Source organism: Chiloscyllium punctatum, chromosome 2, assembly GCF_047496795.1.
Source record: "Chiloscyllium punctatum isolate Juve2018m chromosome 2, sChiPun1.3, whole genome shotgun sequence".
NCBI lineage: Eukaryota > Metazoa > Chordata > Chondrichthyes > Orectolobiformes > Hemiscylliidae > Chiloscyllium > Chiloscyllium punctatum.
The window spans coordinates 145619880-145641239 of NC_092740.1; the positions used below are offsets into that span (position 1 = coordinate 145619880).

General features: G+C 40.7%; 1 protein-coding gene across 1 annotated transcript; it reads right to left on the reverse strand.

The window, feature by feature from the left end:
* Window positions 1-717: 717 nt before the first annotated feature.
* On the reverse strand, window positions 718-19393 carry LOC140491424 (glyoxylate reductase/hydroxypyruvate reductase-like). Its single transcript, XM_072589587.1, has 9 exons — window positions 19240-19393; window positions 16785-16915; window positions 13498-13570; window positions 10744-10860; window positions 10574-10662; window positions 7546-7650; window positions 4732-4867; window positions 3002-3132; window positions 718-1985 (listed from the first exon to the last, which is right to left on the reverse strand). The coding sequence occupies exons 1-9, from the start codon at window positions 19323-19325 to the stop codon at window positions 1864-1866; spliced, it is 990 nt and encodes a 329-aa protein (XP_072445688.1). The 5' UTR covers window positions 19326-19393; the 3' UTR covers window positions 718-1863.
* Between the last annotated feature and the right edge of the window lie 1967 nt (window positions 19394-21360).

Here is a 21360-nt window from a genome sequence, read left to right on the forward strand (position 1 = left end):
TTGTGGCCCCTTTTATCCCTCCTGATTTTCATCTTTGTTGAACTGCTGTATCCCCTCTATAACTCCAGAGGTTCCCTGGATTCCAGTTGCCTGTACCTGAGCCATACCATCTTTTGCCTGGTCAAAGCCTCAACATCCAGGGTTCACTATTACTGTCGACCTTGCCTTTCACCCTGACAGAAACAAAAACCTTGAACTCTAGCTCTCTCACTTTTAAAGGCCTCCCACTTGCCTGCAAACAAACTACTCCAATCTACCCCTGTAAGCTCCTGACTATTCCATCATAATTCACCTTGCCTCAATTTAGAACTTGAACCTGTGGACCAGTTCTGATTATAAATAAATATATAACAGACTCAGTTAATCAAACGTTTTAAAATTGCAACACGAGATATCTTGGAATGAATAACTTAATTTGATATGGGAGTTATGACATTTCCTAATAACTGAATGTCTTAGAAATTACTTGATGCAATCTCTTTGCTATTGAAGTCATTTGATTTGATTGAGAGAACATTTTAAAAGTTGCTACTGAATGATAATCAAGTTTGGAAATATACAGATCACTAGAGAATTAAAAAGCTTAAAGATTTTGAGTATGCAGTCCGTACACTATGACAGATCATTCTGCTGTTTCAAAACGTACTGGCCAATCTTCATAGCTGCACTATAGGATGTGTATATAAACAAAGCTCGATATACCACGAGTGACACCAGTGTGTTTCAGATTCAACTTTATGTTTTAGACTCTGCTTATAGTACAAATGTTTGCTAAGAAATAAATGTTGATAGGAGTGTTCGTACAGTCTTTTCAAAAAATATTTTCTGACCATAATTCATTCAAGACACAGAAGACAAATTTGTCTTCCATGCACAAATTAAGCTCTTTAAAAACTTATGAATAGTGAGAGATTCCAATTGTTGCGAAGATATGGCCAAATTGTAAAAGAGAATTCAAAGTAAATAGAAACTTACAAACAAAAATTGCAAAATTCAAGACTGGAGAGTAATCAAAAAACAGTGACTATCGGCAGACCATACTGTCAAAAGTTAAAGATCAGGTTAGGTCTATGAAATTTAGATGACATAGAAAGGGTGTCCACACATTAACTGGGCTAAATACCATGGTAGGAGAAAGTGAGGACTGCAGATGCTGGAGACCAGAGATGAAAAGTGTGGTGCTGGAAAAGCACAACAGGCCAGGCAGCATCCGAGGAGCAGGGGAATCGACGTTTCGGTCATAAGCCGAAGAAGGGTTTATGTCCGAAACGTCGATTCTCCTGCTCCTCGGATGCTGCCTGGCCTGCTGCATTGAATACCATGGTCACAGGGCTGCAATCTAAATGGTAGATATGAAATAGTCAATATTTTCACATTTCTCCTCTAATTTAATCAATATGTTCTCTAATTTGCAATTACAGAAAGATATTGGATAGAGTTGTTTGGAAGAGAACATCAACTATTTACCAAAAACAGAATAGCATGGTGAATGATTAAATTATATGGCATAAATAATTTGCATAATGCACAATTCATCAAACTGAAGGTCATAAGTTACATCATACCCTTTCAATCCTTCCAATACATTGTGCATAACCAGATGAATAAGTTAGTCACTTCATATACACTGTATGACGTGTAGTTAATAGTTGCCATGGATAGTAAACAGAATGATTCTCTCAGAGGTAAATTGTCCATAAAACACACCCATTTCACTCTTCAACTTAAGGCCAACTTCCAAGTTTATCCCTCTTAAAAACCACTGTCAGAACAATACTTCTGCAATAAATTCACTTAACTTTATCGTCCTTTACTGAGAGAAGAATCAAGTAAATGTGCAAACATTAGACAATGAGAATCCAGTTAGAGTTTGAGTTCACTTGGCATTTGCTCTCCTTTGAGTCCTGCCAGGAGGTTGTTAGCTGTTAGGACAGACATGGTGTTTCTGGTCGCATAAGTGGCACTTCCAATGTGAGGCAGTATAACTGAAATGAAAATATCACCAGATTACAAAGCCCACACCAAGAAAACTTTTATGTGCCTCTCTATGTAATGACTTACTCAGAAATCTTAAAGAAATCCAAACAGAACAGTTAAGAATGTCTACAGATGTGAGAAGCCTCTTTAAGATGAGCAAGAGTGTCACATTCAACAGAAATCTAATAGAAAGTATATCTCGGAGGGATTTAAGAAATGAAAAATAATTGCATAGGAGTAAGTGTCATTGGACGAGTTATCTACAGACAAGGCTAATACTTTGGGAGAAGGGTTCAAATGCCACCATGGCAGCTGATGTAATTTAAGTTCAGATAATAAATTTGGAATATAAAGTTGGTCTCAGTAATAGTGACCATGAAACTACCATCAATTGTCACAAAAATCCATTTGTTTCACTAATAGCCTTTACAGATGAAAATCTATCAAACTTACTCAGTCTAACAAGCATGTAATTTAACCCACAACATGGTGGTTGACTCTTAATTGCCCTCTAAAAATGGCCCTAGTAATCCATTCAGTTCAATTAGGGCTGAGCCACAAACGCTGGCCATGCCAACAAAGCTCACATCTTCTGAAAAAATTACTTTTGAAATAAGGAACAAGGCAATTAATTTGCACATAGCGCTGTCCCAATGCAGTGATAAGTGACTAAATAATCTGTTTTAGGTGTTAATTGAGAGACAAATACTGGGGGACTCTTCTTTGAACAGTAACATGGGATCTTTTACATATAATGCATTTAAGCATCAGCCCAGAATACTCAAATGATCACTGGGCCTGGAGGGACCAAGAAGATACAGATCCTTTATAGAACACTGACCAATCATCACCTTCCCCCCCCCCCTACCCAAAACATTCCAAATTTAAAAAAAGGAACTACTTGGAATATTCAGGTCAATCAGCTAGCTGTAGAAAGATTGGTAAATGTCACTGAGTCTGTAATGACTGATATGAGCTTTCTGTCCCTGTAGCTTCCATTAACCTGGTGAAAGCTAGAACTTACCACAGTTTTTCAATGACAGCAGAGGGTGATCAGTGGGTAATGGCTCAGGAACCGTGACATCTAGTCCTGCTGCAGCAATCTGACCAGCAGAGAGAGCTTGATAAAGATCATCCTGGTTCACTACAGCTCCTCTGCAGGATGCAAAGAAATCAACAGAACAGCAGCTGTGTTTCAAGGAAATCTTTTACCTTGCCACGTGTGAAATCGATTACTTCTGTGCCAGTTCAGTTACAGCTACACAATGTCTAAACACAATATCTCAACCGATTGAACAGTGCAATGTAACCTTAAATGAAATTTAACATTTAACCACTCATGTTCCTCTTTCCACCTGTTGCAGTGATGCCAACATAAAATGCCACGGGCAATAGGCCTTGCACTTTACTGACAGACTGTCAAATGTTTCTGACTGTGGAAGCCATCTAATGTAGAACGGCACAAATTCAGCAGTGTAGTAATTCTAAAATCATGCCAACAACCTATAGGTATTGGGGCAGATATCAGAAAAATTTGAATTGCTGTAAGACAACAATCGTCTGTTCACTATTGTCTTTTATAGATGTAAACCAAATGTAATGGTATACATATTATTCCGGTCCCACAGTAAAAACTACCTATGAACAGCCAATCATCTAATCAACCTGTTCCAACATGTTATTACGCACCTCTGGAGCAAGTGGGACTTCTGGCTCAAAGCTAGGGACACTACCAGGCACCACAAGAGTCACTCTATTCATTGTTAATACCTTTGGCAAGTAAAGATGGTCAATAAATAGGGTCTTGTCAGTGTCACATACAATACAGGGAATTGAGTTAATCACAGTGCCCAGGCAGCTCAGTGAACTTACTGAATTAAGATCAATTCACTAGTGAGAAAAACATTTATGTAGAAGGCATATTTTTTTAAAAATAGGGTAAATCACAGACAAATAGTCTAGACATTTCCAGAGGTATGTTTTTTAGGACAAGAGTTTGGTAAACCTATTGCCCAACCTCGAGACCTAAACTAAATCTACAGCAAACAATCACAGCATGGCAGGAACATGAGAGCACATGGCAGAAGAGGTCAATGCCAATCCTTTAGCTCAACGATAGGGAAGTTCCTTCATAGAAAGTTAACTGTTGCAGAGAGAAACATAAGAATTGCTAATCAATAAAGGACCAATCCCCATTTCCTAACCAAATGATACACCTCTAGTAGAGTTGCTGACTAATCATTAACATCAAGCTCTACCAGTTAGTCTGGAACACAGGAGAATTCCAGTGATGGAGCTTTGGAAGCCATGAAGCTAAATTCTACTTCAACTGTTATTCAAGAAAAAAAGTCACAAATCACAGGTTCTAAATTACGCATTCAGGTTATTTCAAAAAGGTGGGGCTCTTCCAAAAGGTGTAGTGACAGTGTCCCTACCTTTGAGCCAGGAGGCCCTGATTTAATTACCACCTGCTCCAGAGGTGTGATAACATCCCTGATTGGAAAATCTTAAAAAAACCCAATAAATTAATTTAAGAAATCTCTCATTTACACACAAGTGAATCAATGTTAACTGCTGTCATTATTTATCCCCAGAGAAAAACTTCCATCAATTGCTCACTCACCCACAGAAATATTTTTCCAGGTTAGTTGAGAATAGTTCAGTGAAGTTAAATGTACATATGCCTAAGTTCTTCTCCAGATATCTTTTGAAAAGTGAAGGGGCTAACGAGGACTGGGACACAATGTTACCTACCTGCTTGTATTGATAAAAATTGCTGTCTTCTTCATTTTGGAAAACAGGTCAGCATTACACATATCCTTTGTTTCAGGACTGAAGGAACACGATATGACGACGAAGTCAGATTCTTCAGCTAACTTATTCAGGGGTACTGCATATGAAATGAACATACAATCTGATTCAAGTTGCATTACTTAATACCCTTTTATAAGATCATTGCACTTTCTACTGAAGAACTGGAATTTAGTGCCGCTGACATCATTGTCGTCTGCCAGCCCTTTCTCCATTTTCTTCTTACTCCTGCTCACTACCTCCTCATTGCTTTGCTTATTGCCTGCTTGGCTCTACATCATTGCTTCACTCACCCATGCCACCTCATCACTTTAGTCAGCGGCCCCCTCTCTAGATGGCTGCTGTCAAGTGAGAGACAAATAGTAAAACATAATGACAAAATGTTTACTGTAGTAGTACAAACTGGTCAGAAGAGATTTAACTATCCAAGTCACTTTAAACAATATATATTAGCAACTGCAAAAAATAAAATGTATAATTAACTTAACAGGTTGATGAATAAAGCAAGCCACTTTACCTTTAACTGTTTTAATTCATGCCTTTGTCAGCATTGTTTCACAGATGCTGAGTGAATTCACGGTTATACTTGTTTCACAATAGAGTTCAACTTGGGCAAGAAGGTAACTCCAGTACCCTGGGTAGTGCTGTTACAGGCATTAATGTCTGTATGTGATGTGTGCATCTTCTGTAGTTGCACTGACTTAAAATGCAAGTTAAATTTCCATGTTCCTGCTGTAGAGTCTGACGATTCATTTTACAGGTCATAGAGTCATGCAGCTCTATAGCATGGAAACAGACCCTTTGGTCCAACTTGTCCATGCAGACCAGATATCCTAAATATATCAAGTTCCATTTGCCAGCATTTGGCCCATATGCCCCTAAACCCTTCCTAGTCATGTACCCATTCAAAAGCCTTTTAAAATGTTGTAATTGTACCAGCCTCCAGCACTTCCTCTGGTAGCTCATTCCATACATGTACCACCCATTGCATGAAAAAGTTGCCCTTAGGTCCCTTTTAAATCCTTCCCCTCTCACCTTAAACTATGCCCTCTAATTTTGGACTGCCCCATCCCAGGGAAAAGACCTTATCTGACAAACTGTACTTAATTTTAGCCAAAATGGGAAACTGAGTTGGGAGAGAGAATATTCAAATGTAGGAAAGCTACCGAGACAGCCAAGTTGCTCATTAATAGTATTGCTCAGATTACAAAACATTTACTGGATGCCTTGGTACATTTGTATTTCAGATTCTATTTTGGTGCCCATGTTTGATGATATTGCAATCTAACAAAGTGAAAAAAAACTTATACAAGTGATGTCTCAGCCTGGATCATCTCATTACAAGGACAGACTAGGAAGTTAGGGTTGTTCACATTGGGGAAAGAGGGGCTTGCTGGTGTCAAAACTTAGATACAAGATGTGTATCATAATTTTAGAACTGCAACCTGTAAAACACAGGTCAAAACATCAGGTTAAACACTGGTGGCTTTGATTACTATGACTATATTACAAAACTGTACTTTAGCCAGCAAGTGATAGGGGTTTGAGGCTTTTTTTTTAAAATATGACTGATACATTATCAACCAACTCTTTAACACAGGTATAATCAAGTGCTCACCTACCTCCGAATCTAACATTTGACCGAGCTCATTCCCCAGGACCAAATCCCCAGTAAAATGACCGGCATCCTAGCGGGATGTGGGAAGGAAGTTAGAATGCATCTCTTCAGCTAGGGACTAAGAAATCCAGAAAGTTTGTCTAAGCAAGCCCAGGAAGATAGATAAGCAGACTGGATTTTACTGCTGGTGGTCAGTTTGAAAACTCTGAAAACTGAACAAAGAACATTTTGATGCTCACTTGACAAAACAAGGAGTGAACCCATTGGAAATTTGGAGTTACGCCAGTTCTCCTGAAATGTAAGAGTGGTGTGGGATTTATTAGTTGTTGGTGCTTTTACTTTATTACAGTAAAAGCCTTAAAACTTGAAATCCAAGTGTGAGATCCTTTCAGTCAGTAACTTTTTCAAAAACCTATCAGCCTCTGTAAGGACTGTAATACCAGCTTTCATGGGAGAATGCCTTTGGACTGTTTGGGTTAGTCAAGTCTATTAGATGTTCATTCATAGGTAAATACCATAGTGGGCAGCACCGTGGCTCAGTGGTTAGCACTGCTGCCTCATAGTACCAGGATCCCAGGTTCAATTCCAGCCTCGGGTGACTGACTGTGTGGAGTTTGCACATTCTCCCTGTGTCTGCGTGGGTTTGCTCTGGTTTCCTCCCACAGGTTAGGTGAATTGGCCATGCTAAATAGTGTTAGGTCAGAGAGAAATGGGTCTGGGTGGGTTACTCTGGTTGGGCCGAAGGGCCTGTTTCCACACAGTAGGGAATCTAATCTAATTTAATCTAAACTGGAACCTATTACTGGAATATGGGGTGAAACAAAATCAAAACTTGCAAATTGTCCACAAGATTTCTTTTTTTGCTTCAACAAACAAATGGCAATAAACAAAATGGGTAAATACTTCTTCTGGATGCTGAAGAAAATCCTGTTTGAGTCTGGTGCAACTGCTGAAGTGACAGCAATGTGAGTCCCAGAAGAAAAACAGGAAAAGGGAGATCCATGAGAGGCATAAAAATGGAAGGAAACTAAGTTAACGCCACAACTTTTCTCCAAATGGAAACTAAAATGGCAGCTGTGTTTAATACGCATGTTTTTTAAAAACATTTGGACCTTAAGAAGAACTTAAGAGTTACCCACCATATTCACCCTGAATCTGGGCAGCAGCTTCAGGCCGAGGCTGACGTCCAGTGTAGATGAATTTTCTCACTCCAAATGGCTTCAGACGCTGTGCAATTGCAAGGCCTAAAAGTAAAACGTGCTTACAAAATTATTTTAAGGCAAATTCTTGTATTTATATACAAAATGCTTAACACGACGCAGTGAAGGAATTGGTTTATTTTTAAGTGCAGTCAATGAAATTCATAGGATCATTGAATCCCTACAGTGTGGAAACAGGCCCTTTGGCCCAACAAATCCACACTGACCATCTGACGAATAATCCACCCCGACCCATTCCCCCCTACCCTATATTTACCCTAACATACACATCCCTGAACATTATGGGCAATTTGGTATAGCCATTCCACCTAATCTACACATCTTTGGACTGTGGGAGGAAACCGGAGCACCCGGAGGAAACCCATGGAGACACTGGGAGAATGTGTAAACTCCACACGGACAGTTGCCTGAGGCTGGAATTAAACCTGGGTTCCTGGTGCTCTGAGGCAGCAGTGCTAACCACTGAGCCGCCCCTTTTAGGCAAACAAAACAGCCAATTTGTGCACAGAATTCTCTCAAATAGACGACATATCTAGCCTGGCAATCTAATGATTTTGTTTAAGGGACAAATGTTGGTCAAGACATCACAAACACTTACTGCTCTTCAACAGGTATCCTGGTATCTCTTTAGATGTTTGTTCACCTAACAGGACATAAGGGGAGTACGCTTCATCCAAAACTTGCTGTGTCTATAGTATTTTGGCCAGCATTATTTACTGAAGCTCTGCAGCAGAGTTTGAGCTGGTGACCTTCCAAGTAATTCAAGTTAAATGCAGACTAGTTACGAAGATAACTAGTACAAGATAACTTGTACAAGATAATACATGGCTTGGAAAGGGTGGATGCTAGGAAATTGTTTCCGTTAGGTGAGGAGACTAGGACCCGTGGACACAGCCTTAAAATTAGAGGGGGTCAATTCAGAACAGAAATGCAGAGACATTTCTTCAGCCAGAGAGTGGTGGGCCTATGGAATTCCTTGCCGCAGAGTGCAGTGGAGGCCGGGACGCTAAATCTCTTCAAGCAGAGATTGATAGATTCTTGTTGTCTCGAGGAATTAAGGGCTATGGGGAGAATGCGGGTAAGTGGAGTTGAAATGCCCATCAGCCATGATTGAATGGCGGAGTGGACTCGATGGGCCGAATGGCTTTACTTCCACTCCTATGTCTTATGGTCTTATGGAAAGGTATTGTGTTAAGTGTACTTGATGATCATATTGGTGACTGCCAATGTAAGTGTTTTCACTGAGCCATATCTACGCTAAGTAGGAAATTAAACTCATTTAAAAACTCCAGTGATTTCAATCTGCTCTCAATTTCTCCTAGCATCTGGTAACATAGCAAAATTGACAGACTTCAAATGATGGAAGGTAACCGACAAAGGTCATACATGCATCCTATCTGACATCATACTGAAAATGGCTCACGCAAAGTACATACATTGTCAAAACATATGCAATCCATCCAAAGACAACCTAAGAATTATCATAAGATGTTTTACATATCACAGTTAAGGGTTACATCCAAAAGCTAAAGGGAAAAACCAGAAAATATTAGAAATTCTTGACAAATAGTTATAGCTGAACCCTTCTGTGCAGATGCTGAATGACGTGCTTAAATGTTTCAGATTATCAGTATCTGAAATTTTATTCCTTTTTTCCCCTGAAGCAAGTTGACAATTTCATTGTTCCACTGTACAGTTACTCTTAAAATCTATATTTAGGTAACTGTTATTGAAGGTAAAAAAGGGTCAGCTGTGACTTGGTACAGTAGCCATGCCTCTGATTCAAAAAGCTGTAGTTTCATGCTAACTACAGGAATTATGCACGAAAATCAAAGCTAGCACTCCAGTGCAATGTTGGGATGTGTTGCCCTGCTGCTGGCGATGTTTTTCCAATGAGACTTAAACCTGAGCTTCACTTACCTCCTTAGATGGGTTCACAAGATTCAATAGTACTATTATGAAGAGGAGCAGTTAAACTAGCCTTGGAATCCTGCTCAATATTTATCCCTCAATCAGTTCAAAAACAAATTTTGTTCATTATTTATTGCCGTCTGTGGAAGCTCACTATGTACAAATTGGCTGCCATATTTCCTACACAACAACAGTGACTGTATTTCAAGGCTTAAAAGCATTTTGGGACATCCTATAGTCATGGACAGTGATGTATAAATGCAAGACATTTCTTCGCCCATCTCTTGCATTCATTAGTGTCCCATTTGCTACCTAAAAATTCCACAGGCTGAAGAAAGATAATCTGTTATTTCCCAAATTAAAGCTCAACTGGGGTGGCACAGTGGTTAGCACTGTGGCCTCACAGCACCAGGGACCAGAGAGTTCGATTCCAGCTTCAGGCAATTGCCTGCATGAAGTATTCACATTCTCCCAGTGTCTGCATGGGTTCCCTCAGGTACTCCAGTTTCCTGCAGTCCAAAGGTTAGGTGGAGTGCCCATGCTAAATTGTGCTGTAGAGCTCAGGGATGTGCAATCTAGGTGGACTAGCCATGGGGAAATGCAGGGTTATAGGGACAGGAGGGTAGAGTGGTGGGTCTGATTGGGATGCACTTCGGAGGTCAGTGTAGACTTGATGGATCAAATATCCTGCTTCCACACAGTAGGGATTCTAAGATGAACTGGGGAATGATTTGCTGCCATGCCCTTCACAATTCTACCACCTAAGACACATCACCTCTTAATGGTTTCACTAACTTTTGCCAGAAATTTCTTAGTGTGAAGCAACAATACCTTCAATCCATTGAAGTAACTTCTAGGAATACAAAAATGGAACTTCATAATGTAATGTGAAATGCATCTGAATAGCAAAAATGTTGCGCTGAGAATCCACATTTTAAAAATTCTTTTAAATAATTTACACCACTACAAGATCATTGTTTCAATATCATGTTTTGTAGAAGTGCTTTTACTTTTTTTTTAAAAAATATGCATTTACCTATTCTTCCTAAGCCCACAATTCCCACAGTGCTGCCGGACAGTCCATAACCACACATCCAAAGGGGTTTCCAAGTTGTCCATCCACCACTGGAACAGAACAAACAAATTAGTGACCTTTGTCAAAAATTATCTATTGAGAAAAGACCGCTTCCTGTACACATCACCTACTTTTTCACTTCCTCTGTTGCCTCCATCAGACGACGAGATGTTGCCAGGAGCAAAGCCACGGTGAGTTCAGCAGTGGCATCGGTCAGGACGTCAGGGGTGTAACCCACTCGGATTCCCCTTCAAACACAGACATTTTTTTAAAAATTGGTATCAAAATAGCAGTAAATTATCTGAACTGATCAGTATGATCAGTATAAATTTAAGGTAACTGGAAAAGATCAGAGAAATAAAGTCTTTACATAGAGGGTAGCTTGCATTATGGAATTTTTTGCCATTCACTGCTGTTGAAGCAGCAATTGGAAATACTTTAAAAAAATTAGATATTTTTTAAAAAATGAGTAATTATCAAGGATGCAGGAAGCAAGGAAGAGAAAAGGATAGATTGGATGGAATATTAATGGCTAGGGGAATGAGCAGGAGAATGGTATCAGATTGGATGAGATATGAAAGAGAGGTTGGACGTGCAGGACAGTGGGATTGGACTAGATAGGATTAAGATATGGTGTGTGCACACAGAGTTGAGAGGAGAAAGATGATCACAGAAAACCTGTTTGATGAGTGAGACCTCAAGAGGTGAGATATGTGTGATGGCAAAAATCGACAGTGGGTATGGGGTTAAGGAAACAAAGTTGTCAACTAAAGTCTGTGCAAGGAGATTTGCACAGCAGAACAAGAGGATAGACAGCAGTGAGGAGAATTCAGGGCACAAAGCTTCATGGAGAGGATTCTTACAAATTTATATTTTAAAAATTACTCTTCAATGTGTGTTTTCTTGTATTTTTATATTTGATTTGAAAGATTCTAAATTATCAAAGCATTTGTAGTCAGCTCCTCGGAAGCCTGGCTTCTAACTAATTATTATTGTAGATATTTTCTATAGCCAATTCACAGAGAGATCTTGGAAGTAGTTTTTAAAAAATCATTGTCTGTACTTCATCATATCCATTACAGATTGTCGCATTTATCCTGCCAATAGTTCACACAGCATTACACTAAAGCATCTATAAATACTTTGGTAAGGCTGGTTCCTCTAGCCCAGATGCTAAAATCCAAGTGCATGATATCTACTCTGTAAAAAAGGTTAATACAAAGGATGTTTGTTTATGAATGATTAAAGGTATTCAGTATTGGAATAGTCTTTTGCTTTTGTTACTCAGTTTTATGATCAAGGATTCCCAGCTGCAGCACAATCTGAGGCTTTAGTTCTTCAGACTATTACCCTTTCCTTTACCAACACCTGCTTCTTTGAAAGCAAATGGTGTTCCTTTAGAATAGTGATATATCCAAGAAGGAAAACAAAGGGTTGGAAATCTTGAAATAAGCCAAATCTTCAGAACTGGTTGGGCCGTCCAATGTAGAACTAAACATGTGTGTAGTATTCCACATCACTGTACATGACTGTCTATCTGATTCACTAATAAAAGAGACAGATTTAAATCACTGCTGAAGTTGCTGAGTATTTCTTTACTCAATTCCAGATCACCCTAAGTTCAGCAGCTTTCACATTGAACTGTGGGGCACATTCAACCTTGGGCCCGGTCATGGCCATCAAATACCTGAGCTTTCTGAACTTAAAACAATAGGGTGCATCTCTACAGAACACTGATCACACACTCCAATATAAACAATGTGGCATTTTGATGTCCCATGCTACAAACCCCAAATTGTTTGCTGAGTGAACTACCCAATTTTGTATCAAGCCAGAGCAGCTTCTGTTCTTAGATTCCCAGATGTTGCAGTAACTACTTCTTTTGAAACCTCCACATTTTTTCGTCAGTCCCCACTGCTTACTGCTACAACCTGATTTTTGGGAACTAAAGTTTAATTTAATGCCAGCACCAACGTTTTCTGGACAAAGAATTCAAACAGGTTTGTCTGGATGTTGGCACAAAGCAGTGAACTGTTTCACTTTAGACATGATTAGCAATCTTATTCAGGGAAGTCAAAGAATATTGGTGCATGTGACAACTGTAGCAGACGGCACCTATCCAAAGACAGTTTTAATAAAAACTATGTTTAAAAAAAGGGAGTTTTAATGTACAGGTGTTTATGTACCCCAGTACAATATTTGTGATGGGAGCATTGATTTAACAGTGCAGCAGCAACAGCACTAGTCCAGATCTAACATATCTTAAAGTTCCTACAGGAGTGTTTGATAGGTTAGCGTACAGCGTGCTTCACTCGATGTTTAGCTTCTGCAGAGGTCTTGCCCTGTATGGATACGTCACCAAGAAAGACATGCACAGAAGATAGAATTTCAATTCCTGTGAATCTAATCAGGTTCAGGACAAGTATGTTGTGGTGAACAGAGCACTTTCTAATTAACTGTGCACTCAAAGATCCAGTAACTCATCAGCCCTTACAAGTCAGTGCTCTTGATGGAAGCTCGGAAACCCTTCTTCAAAGTCACTGAACTCCAAATGTTTAGAGAAGCTCTGATTTCTCTACACAGGTGCTGCCAGACCTGCCGAGTTCCTGTAGCAATTTCTGTTTTTGATTGAGATTTCCAGCATCCACATTGCTTTGTTTCATTTGATGCAAGAAAGCTGTTTGTTTATGAATGTCCTTTAAGGAAGAAGGATCCTGACCACACACCTGTCCTCTTACTTGCCTCACATGACCTGGTTTGGTCTATTCAAAATTCCAGTCCTGCACTACTGTACATAGTTGACTCAGAGCAATAAAGAATTTACAATGACATTGCTTGGTCCACATGTCAAGACTAATTAAGAAAGTTTAAAAACTAGTTTTTACCGCTTTTTAATTTCATCTATAGAGAGGTGGTCAAATCCAACAGACAATGTGCTGATGACTTTCAAATTTGGACCTGTAATAGAACAAGAAAAAGGAAATTCCTTTGAAGAGAAGCATTATTCTAAAACTAAAATCGAACACCTTTGATCCCACAAATTGATCTGGCAAAGTCTTAAAGAGTCATACAGCATGGAAACAGGTTGGGCTTTTGCCTGAAATGTCGATTTTCCCACTCCTCGGATGCTGCCTGACCTACTGTGCTTTTCCAGCACCACTCTAATCTTGCCTTTGATCCAATAGGTCCATGCTGACTAAACTAAATTAGTCCCACCTACTTGCGCTTGATTCATATCCCTCCAGACATTTCTTATTTATGTACTTATCCAAAATGTCTTTTAAATGTTGTAACAGTATCCATATCCGTCATTTCCTCTGGCAATTCATTCTACACACGAACCTCCCTGTTTTTTTAAAATCTATTCTCTCCTTAAAAATATGCCCGTCATCTTGAAATCCCCCATTGTCAGGAAAAGACATTTGCCATTTACCTTGTCTTGCCCCTCATGATATTATAAATCTCTAAGGTCACCTCTCAAAGTCCTACGCTCCAGTGAAAAAAGTGTCCCAGCCTATTCAACCTTTCCTTAATTCAAACTCTCCACTCCCAGCAACAGAGTAATGTCCTCTGAACATTCTCTAGTTTAATATCCTTCCTATAAGAGGGAGATCAGAACTGGACACAGTCCTCCAAAAGAAGCCTCACCAACACCTTGTATAACCTTATCATAATGTCCCAACTCGTGTACTCAAAGGCCTGAGCAATGAAGGCAAGCATGATAAAAGCCTTCTTAATTATCCTATCTCTATGTGATGCAAACTTCAAAGAATTATGTACCTGAAATCCTAGGTGCATCTGTTCTACAACACTGCCCAAAACCTTACTTTTAATTGTACAATTGTTTGTTGGTTTTCCCAAAACGTAATACCTCATTTATCCAAATTAAACTCCATTTCCCACTCTTCAGCCCAATGACCCAATTGATCAAGATCTCTTTGTAACCTCGTAAGTTTCTTCACTGTCCACTATACCACTAATTTTGGCGCCATCCATAAATTTACTAATCATGCCTTCTATATTCTCATTCAAATTATTTATATTAAAAAAATGACAAACAAAAGTGGATCCAGCACTGTTCCCTGTGGAACACTGCTGGTCACAGAGCTCCAGTTTGAAAAACAATCTTCAAACACCACGCACTGTCCTCTGCTGTTAAGTCTATTTTGTATCCAAATGGCAATTTCACCCTGCATCACGTGATCTAACTTTAATAATCAGTCTACCATATTGAACCTCGTCAAAGACTTTAGTAAAGTCCAAGTACATAATGTCAACTGCTCTGACCTCAATTATTCACAAGGAATGTGAGCCCAAGAAGTAGTAAAAACTGACTCTTGTGCAGCATTTTATCGGCAACTAATAAACCACACCAACATAATCCCTCTATTTTAAATTATGTTCTTTATTTATTATGTGCTCAGACACTGAAGTTGTTGGCATGCGGTCTTTTCACTCATGGAAGGACACTTATTAATCAGCAACGAGACAAACTGAACAGACAAGAATCAGGAAAATACCAAATGTCTTTTGTTCAGGAATTAATCTGCTTGCCACCAGAAAAAGGAGGTACCGTATAGGAACGGAAACACAAGTCATCTGGTCTTTTAATTCTGCTCAACCACTCCAAAAGATCATGTTCAATCACTTTGTCATTCCATCTCCGCCTATCTATCCCCAACACCCTTAATTTTGATTCCTTTGTCTATCAAACATCTGTCAAACTCAGCTTTTAATAAATGCAATGATTCAGTCCCCACTACCTTCTCTGAAAGGAAATTCCACATTACTCTAAGAGAAAACATTTTTCCCTTCTACATCTTAAGAGGGAGTTCTCGATCCAAGTCTCTCCCACAACATTCACTTAATAGTGTTGAGTCCTCTCAGGATTTTATATCTTTCAATGAGATCGCCTCTCAATCTTCCAACTCCAGTGGGTGTCGGCCCAACTTGTTCAGCCTTTCTTCATAAGTCCGTCATCTCAAGAATCTGTCAAATGAACTTTTTTGATATGCTTCTAAAATAATTTCCTTTTTCAATTAAGGAGACCAAAACTGTTCAAAGTACTCTAGATGTTGCCTCATCAACACCCTGTGCAGGTGTAGTAAAACATCCCAATTTTTATATTCCATTCCCCTTGCAATAAACATCAACATTCTGTTTACCTTCCTAATCACTTGCTGTATCTGCATACTAACATTTTGTATTTTACGTAGCTGGACGTTTCATTTCCTCAGTACCACAAAGTCCTGCAATCTCTCTCTCCATTAGTATAATTTTTCTCTATTCTTCCTGCCACAGTGGTCATGTCCCACATTATATCCCAGCTGACAAATTTGTGCCCATTCACAAACTATCTGCATTCCTTTGTAGGCTCAGTGATAATTCCTCTCAACAGCTTAGTCTCTGACCTATCTTGGTGTCATTAGCAAATTTCATTAGCATACATTTGAACCCTTCATCAAATTCATTGATATAAACTGCAAATAGTTTAGGCCCCAACACTCAATCCCATCTTACTCCATGTTCCTGTCCATTAAATAGAAAAAGACATTTACCCTAACTATGTTTCCTGTTAGCCATGTTTTCCATGCTTATACACCAGGAGCTTAGTTTGGAGATCGAAGTTGAGGGTGTGTTGCTGAAAAAGCACAGCAGGTCAGGCAGCATCTGAGGAACAGGAGAATTGACATTGCGGGCATAAGACGTTCATCAGGGCCTTCATCAGTCCTTCTCCTGCTCCCCTTATGCTGCCTGATCTGCTGTGCGTTTCCAGCAACATACCCTAGACAATAACCTTGGATGTAACACATTATCAAATGCTTTTTATACCTTTTCCATAAATACCACATCTTGTCCAAAGTGAACCAAAGGTGAACCAAAAAGAATCATTTCATTAAAGTGATTCTCTCTTCTGGATGAAAAGTCTCACCCTTCTCCTAAAATTGATTTCTTAATGGTGTGGAAAGACAAAAGAATCTGCAGCAGAATCAATCCTAAACAGAAGAGATGTATAGAAAGGATTATTTTTCACCATCTCACCATTCTGGCAGGTTAAAATATTCGTGGTTCACAACGGGACTGCTAGGTTTACACAATAAAACACTTCTCCCACTTGCCAGAAATTGTACGTAACTGTGACATCAGTTCTGTTAAGAACAACACAGCTTACCTGCTGCTTGTAAAACCTCATGATCGATTTTGTCCGACAACATACAGTAAAGGCCATGTGCTCCTATAACCCCCTTCAGCAACTCTTCCTTTGGTACTGGCTCATCAGAGTCCCATTGTTGAATATTGCAACTGGAACACAACAAAATCAAACCAACAGTCACTCCTGACATTATTTTCCTGACTACATTTAAGCTTCATAGTAAGTTGTATTGAAGGGGGTTGATTTTGAAGAGAAGCTGTTCAGAAAATGATGGCTAGAACCATAAGGTGAATATAATTTCAACTTGTATTAATTAAGAAAAGGATTTTAATTAATTTGGAGTACTGTGTCCAGTTTTGGTCCCCACACCTCAGGAAGGACATACTGGCACTGGAACGTGTCCAGCGGAGATTCACACGGATGATCCCTGGAATGACAGGTCTAGCATATGAGGAACGGCTGAGGATACTGGGATTGTATTCGTTGGAGTTTAGAAGATTAAGGGGAGATCTAATAGAGACGTACAAAATAATACATGGCTTTGAAAAGGTGGATGCTAGAAAATTGTTTCTGTTAGGCGAGGAGACTAGGACCCGTGGACACAGCCTTAGAATTAGAGGGGGTCATTTCAGAACGGAAATGCGGAGACATTTCTTCAGCCAGAGAGTGGTGGGCCTGTGGAATTCATTGCCACGGAGTGCAGTGGAAGCCGGGACGCTAAATGTCTTCAAGGCCGAGATTGATTGGTTCTTGTTGTCTAGAGGAATTAAGGGCTACGGGGAGAACGCTGGCAAGTGGAGCTGAAATGCGCATCAGCCATGATTGAATGGCGGAGTGGACTCGATGGGCCGAATGGCCTTACTTCCACTCCTATGTCTTATGGTCTTATGGTCTTATGATCTAAACATATGACATTGAATATAAAAGAAAAACAGCAGTGTTCAGACAGTGTGGAAGAATTATGTAAGCAGTTAACAAGATACAGGCATTATGTAAAGGAAATTAAATGTGTGGTTAGTTCTAAGTGAAGATCAGTTCTGGACAGTCCTTTTGTTTCCGAGAAGAATCATGAAGTGGTCTATGGGAAACCATCCATATTTGGCAAGTATACAGATCTGATACTTACAACTCATTAATGGAGCAATCAATGTTCCAATTAGGATAAGAGTTTGCAACTTGCATGCCTTCTTACATTCACTTTTTACAAGAAAACTGAGAAAATTAAATTTGTCAAAGTTACAACAGGTTGGATAAGTTAAATGTAGAGTTTTTCCACAATATTGAAAATTAATTTATCTTATTATCTATAGAAGAGCAAAAGCAGTTCATTTTTTTTAATGCAGAGGTTTGCTAGGACATGGAATATTCAACAAAAACAGTCCCAAAAGCAGCTTTAAAGGGGGATTTGATAAATATTTGAAAAACATTTACAAGGGCAAGAAGCTACAGTATTTGATACAGGAAATTGTTCTTTCAGAGAACTTGCATAGGGATGACAGACTGAATGGATAAGGAGTGGAGCTGGGAAAAGCACAGCAAGTCTAGCAGCATTACAGGAGTCGACATTTCAGATCAGAACCTTTTGAAACGTTCTGACCTGCAATGTTGACCCCCCCCCCCTCTGATACTGCTTAACTTGCTGTGCTTTTTCCAGCTCCACTCTTTATCCAATCTGACTCTCTAGCACCTGCAGTTCTCACTATCGCCAAGTGATTAATGAACAGAAACCCTTGAAAACTAATATTTGACCAAGTTTGTTAAGCAATTAGAATAACTAAAACCTTAGTGCCAACCTCACCATATACTGACTGCACAGCATGTTCACATGAATCCTCTGATTCAAGGATGAAATGCATTTCAGTACCAAACAGTATCTATGTAAATGAACCAGCGAATACAAAACCATCCACTGGACTGCAAACAGCTAAAACACAGACATGGTATTAAAACGCAGTGACCTTCTGTTAATCCCCTAGGAATTAAATGTGGAGTTGGTGGGACCTAAAATAATGAAACAAAAGCTTTCAGTGTATTTGCAAGGTTTGTGAAGCTTTCGGTGCAATCATTAAAACAATCTTCTTGGAGACTCAGGTTCAATCTAAAACGAGAAAGCAAAATGCTGCAGAAGATGTGACCGAGCTTTGAAATAAGAACAGAAAGCGATGGAAACACTGATCAGGTCAGGGCTGATGTCCTCCTGAAGGTAAGGTCTTGGGCCTCAAACGTTAATTATGTTCCTCTCTCCACAGACGCTGCTGGACCTGCTGAGTGTTTCTAACATTTTGGTATACTTTCCAATTGCAGAATTAATTCTTTAGTACGTTCACAAACAGGGCGCTATCTCTCTCTCTCTCTCTCTATAATGCCCTTATTTCCCCCATTGGAGCTGCCCAGGCTCAGGGCCTTCAGTCTCGGCGGCGGGAGAACGGATGCCCTGGGTCGGAGCGGCGGGGAGGAAAGGCGGGATACTCACATCCCGGACTCGGACAGAGCCTGCAAACCGTCCTTAGGAATCCGGCGAGTCACGAACACTTTCATCAGCTGCTGAGCGGCCTTCATCACCCGGCCCACCGAGTCCACACCCACACACCACCGCGGCAGAGGCGGGACCGAGACAAGCCCCGCCCCTAAACCTCGACAGCGTTACGCGCCCCAACCCTCGGCCACGCCCCCAGGTTCAGGCCTCACATTCCACGTCCCCTTCACGCCCCGGCCACGCCCCCCGGCACCACCTCAAAACACTCAACGACGCGCCTCCCTCACCACGTTGTGCCACGGCCACGCCCACCATCCAAACACGCGCCTCTCCTTTTCCAGCCCCGACCACGGCAACGCCCCCCCCCGCAGCCCCGCCCCCAACACGCCTCGCCCCGACTCGCAGCTGCCACCTTCCGGCCCGATAGGGGACCTGCAAGGAGTAGATGGCGGGTTGGAGGTGCCCATGGTGGAGTTTAGAGGAGATGGGGCAAATCGGGGGAAGGAGTGAGGGGAGGGGAGTGTAATGTTAAAGGGCATTGAGGGCAGGGGAAAGAGAGAGAGAGAGATGGTGGGAGTGAATGGAGGTGAGTGGAATAAGAGTGAGGTAAGGGGTTTGGGGGTGGAGAAGGAAAGGAGTTTGGTGGAAAAGGTTAGAAGGGATGGAAGGGGTGAGGGGTACAGGAAGAGTTTGGAATGGGGCTAGGGAGAAGGGGATAGGAGGAGTGGTGAGGGTGGAAGAGATGGTGAAAAAGGGAGCTAGCGGAGGAGAGGGGAACTGGGGAGTGCCAGTGCTATCACATATATCCTTGTCACAGTTGGTACAACACTGTTTCTGATTCTACGCTGATCCAGACCTTAACAACATAATTTGCCAAGCATCTCAGTTGGGCCGCAGTCACTGCCCATTTCAATTCCCCAAACCATTCCCTTTCCGACATGACCATCCTTTTCCTCTTCCATTGCTACAATGAAACACACCGCAAATTGGAGGAACAACACCTCATCGTAAGCCTGGGCAGCCTACAACCCAGAGGACTCAACATTGAGTTCTCCAATTTCAAATAACCTCCCTTCCATCCCCCAACTTGCCAGCCCTTCCCTGTTCCTTCCACTCCTCCCCGCCACCAACCGGATTCATTCCTCCCATCAACCAACCAGGTCATACCCTCTACCTGTCTTCACCTATCCCCACTTCACCCCACCCTGTCCCACCACCTCCTTTATCTACAGCTCCCCCCACACCCACCCCCAGTCCTGAAGAAGGGTTACACCCAAAACGTCAACTTCTCCACCTCCTGATGTTGCTTTGCTTGCTGTGTTCTGCCAGCCTCCTGCCTAACATAGTTCCCAAGTTAAAAAGCACAATACCAGGTTATAGTCCAACAGGGTTATTTGGAAGCACAAACTTTCGGAATGCTGCTCCTACAACCACTTGATGAAGGAACAGCTAGTGCTTCCAAATAAACCTGTTGGACTGTAAACTGGTGTTGTGTGATTTTTAATTTTGTACACCCCAGTCCAACACCGGCACCTCTAAATCATAGTTCCCAAGGCCATTGTCGTGTAGTGACAGGTTCCCCAGTCATAGTTGGTGATATTTGGCACAGGCAGCCAATCCATTGTCATAATCGGATTTGTATAATTCTTGACACAGACAATTTGAAGGTTTAAAACACTCAATATGCTGTGTATTTTGGCATCAACATGATCATGTTTTGGTGATAACGTTGATCCTACTCTCTCAACTCCCTTTGGCAAGAGGTGCTTTTAACATTGTTAATGATCCGGACCAAAGTCTTTCCATCTTGTCCAGAGACAAGGGTGAAATTATGTCTTGGAATATCACAGTTTCACTGGCCTGCCAACATCTCATAACAAGCAGTCAAATATGGCTTTGCCAATCGATAAACCCATTGGCATCATCAATGACGTTGGAGAAAACAGAATTAAAACAAACATTTACCTTGATTGCCACATGAAAGAGATGGGAATGAATAGATCAGATGGAACTACTGCACAGAAGAGATTTGTCAAATACAAATATTAAAACAAAGGATGGGAAATTGCAAGAACATAAATATTAGTGGATGTAGGCTAATTCAATAAAATCATTTAT

Bases quoted from the DNA above. Each gene is read 5' to 3' on its own strand.
- LOC140491424 (XM_072589587.1), bottom strand. From the start codon at position 19,325: ATGAAGGCCGCTCAGCAGCTGATGAAAGTGTTCGTGACTCGCCGGATT. The intron at 16,916-19,239 runs GTGAGTATCCCG...GTTGTGTTCCAG, and splicing joins GCTCTGTCCGAGTCCGGGAT to TTGCAATATTCAACAATGGG. The intron at 10,861-13,497 runs GTAAAAACTAGT...CTGTGTTTGAAG, and splicing joins ATAGATGAAATTAAAAAGCG to GGGAATCCGAGTGGGTTACA.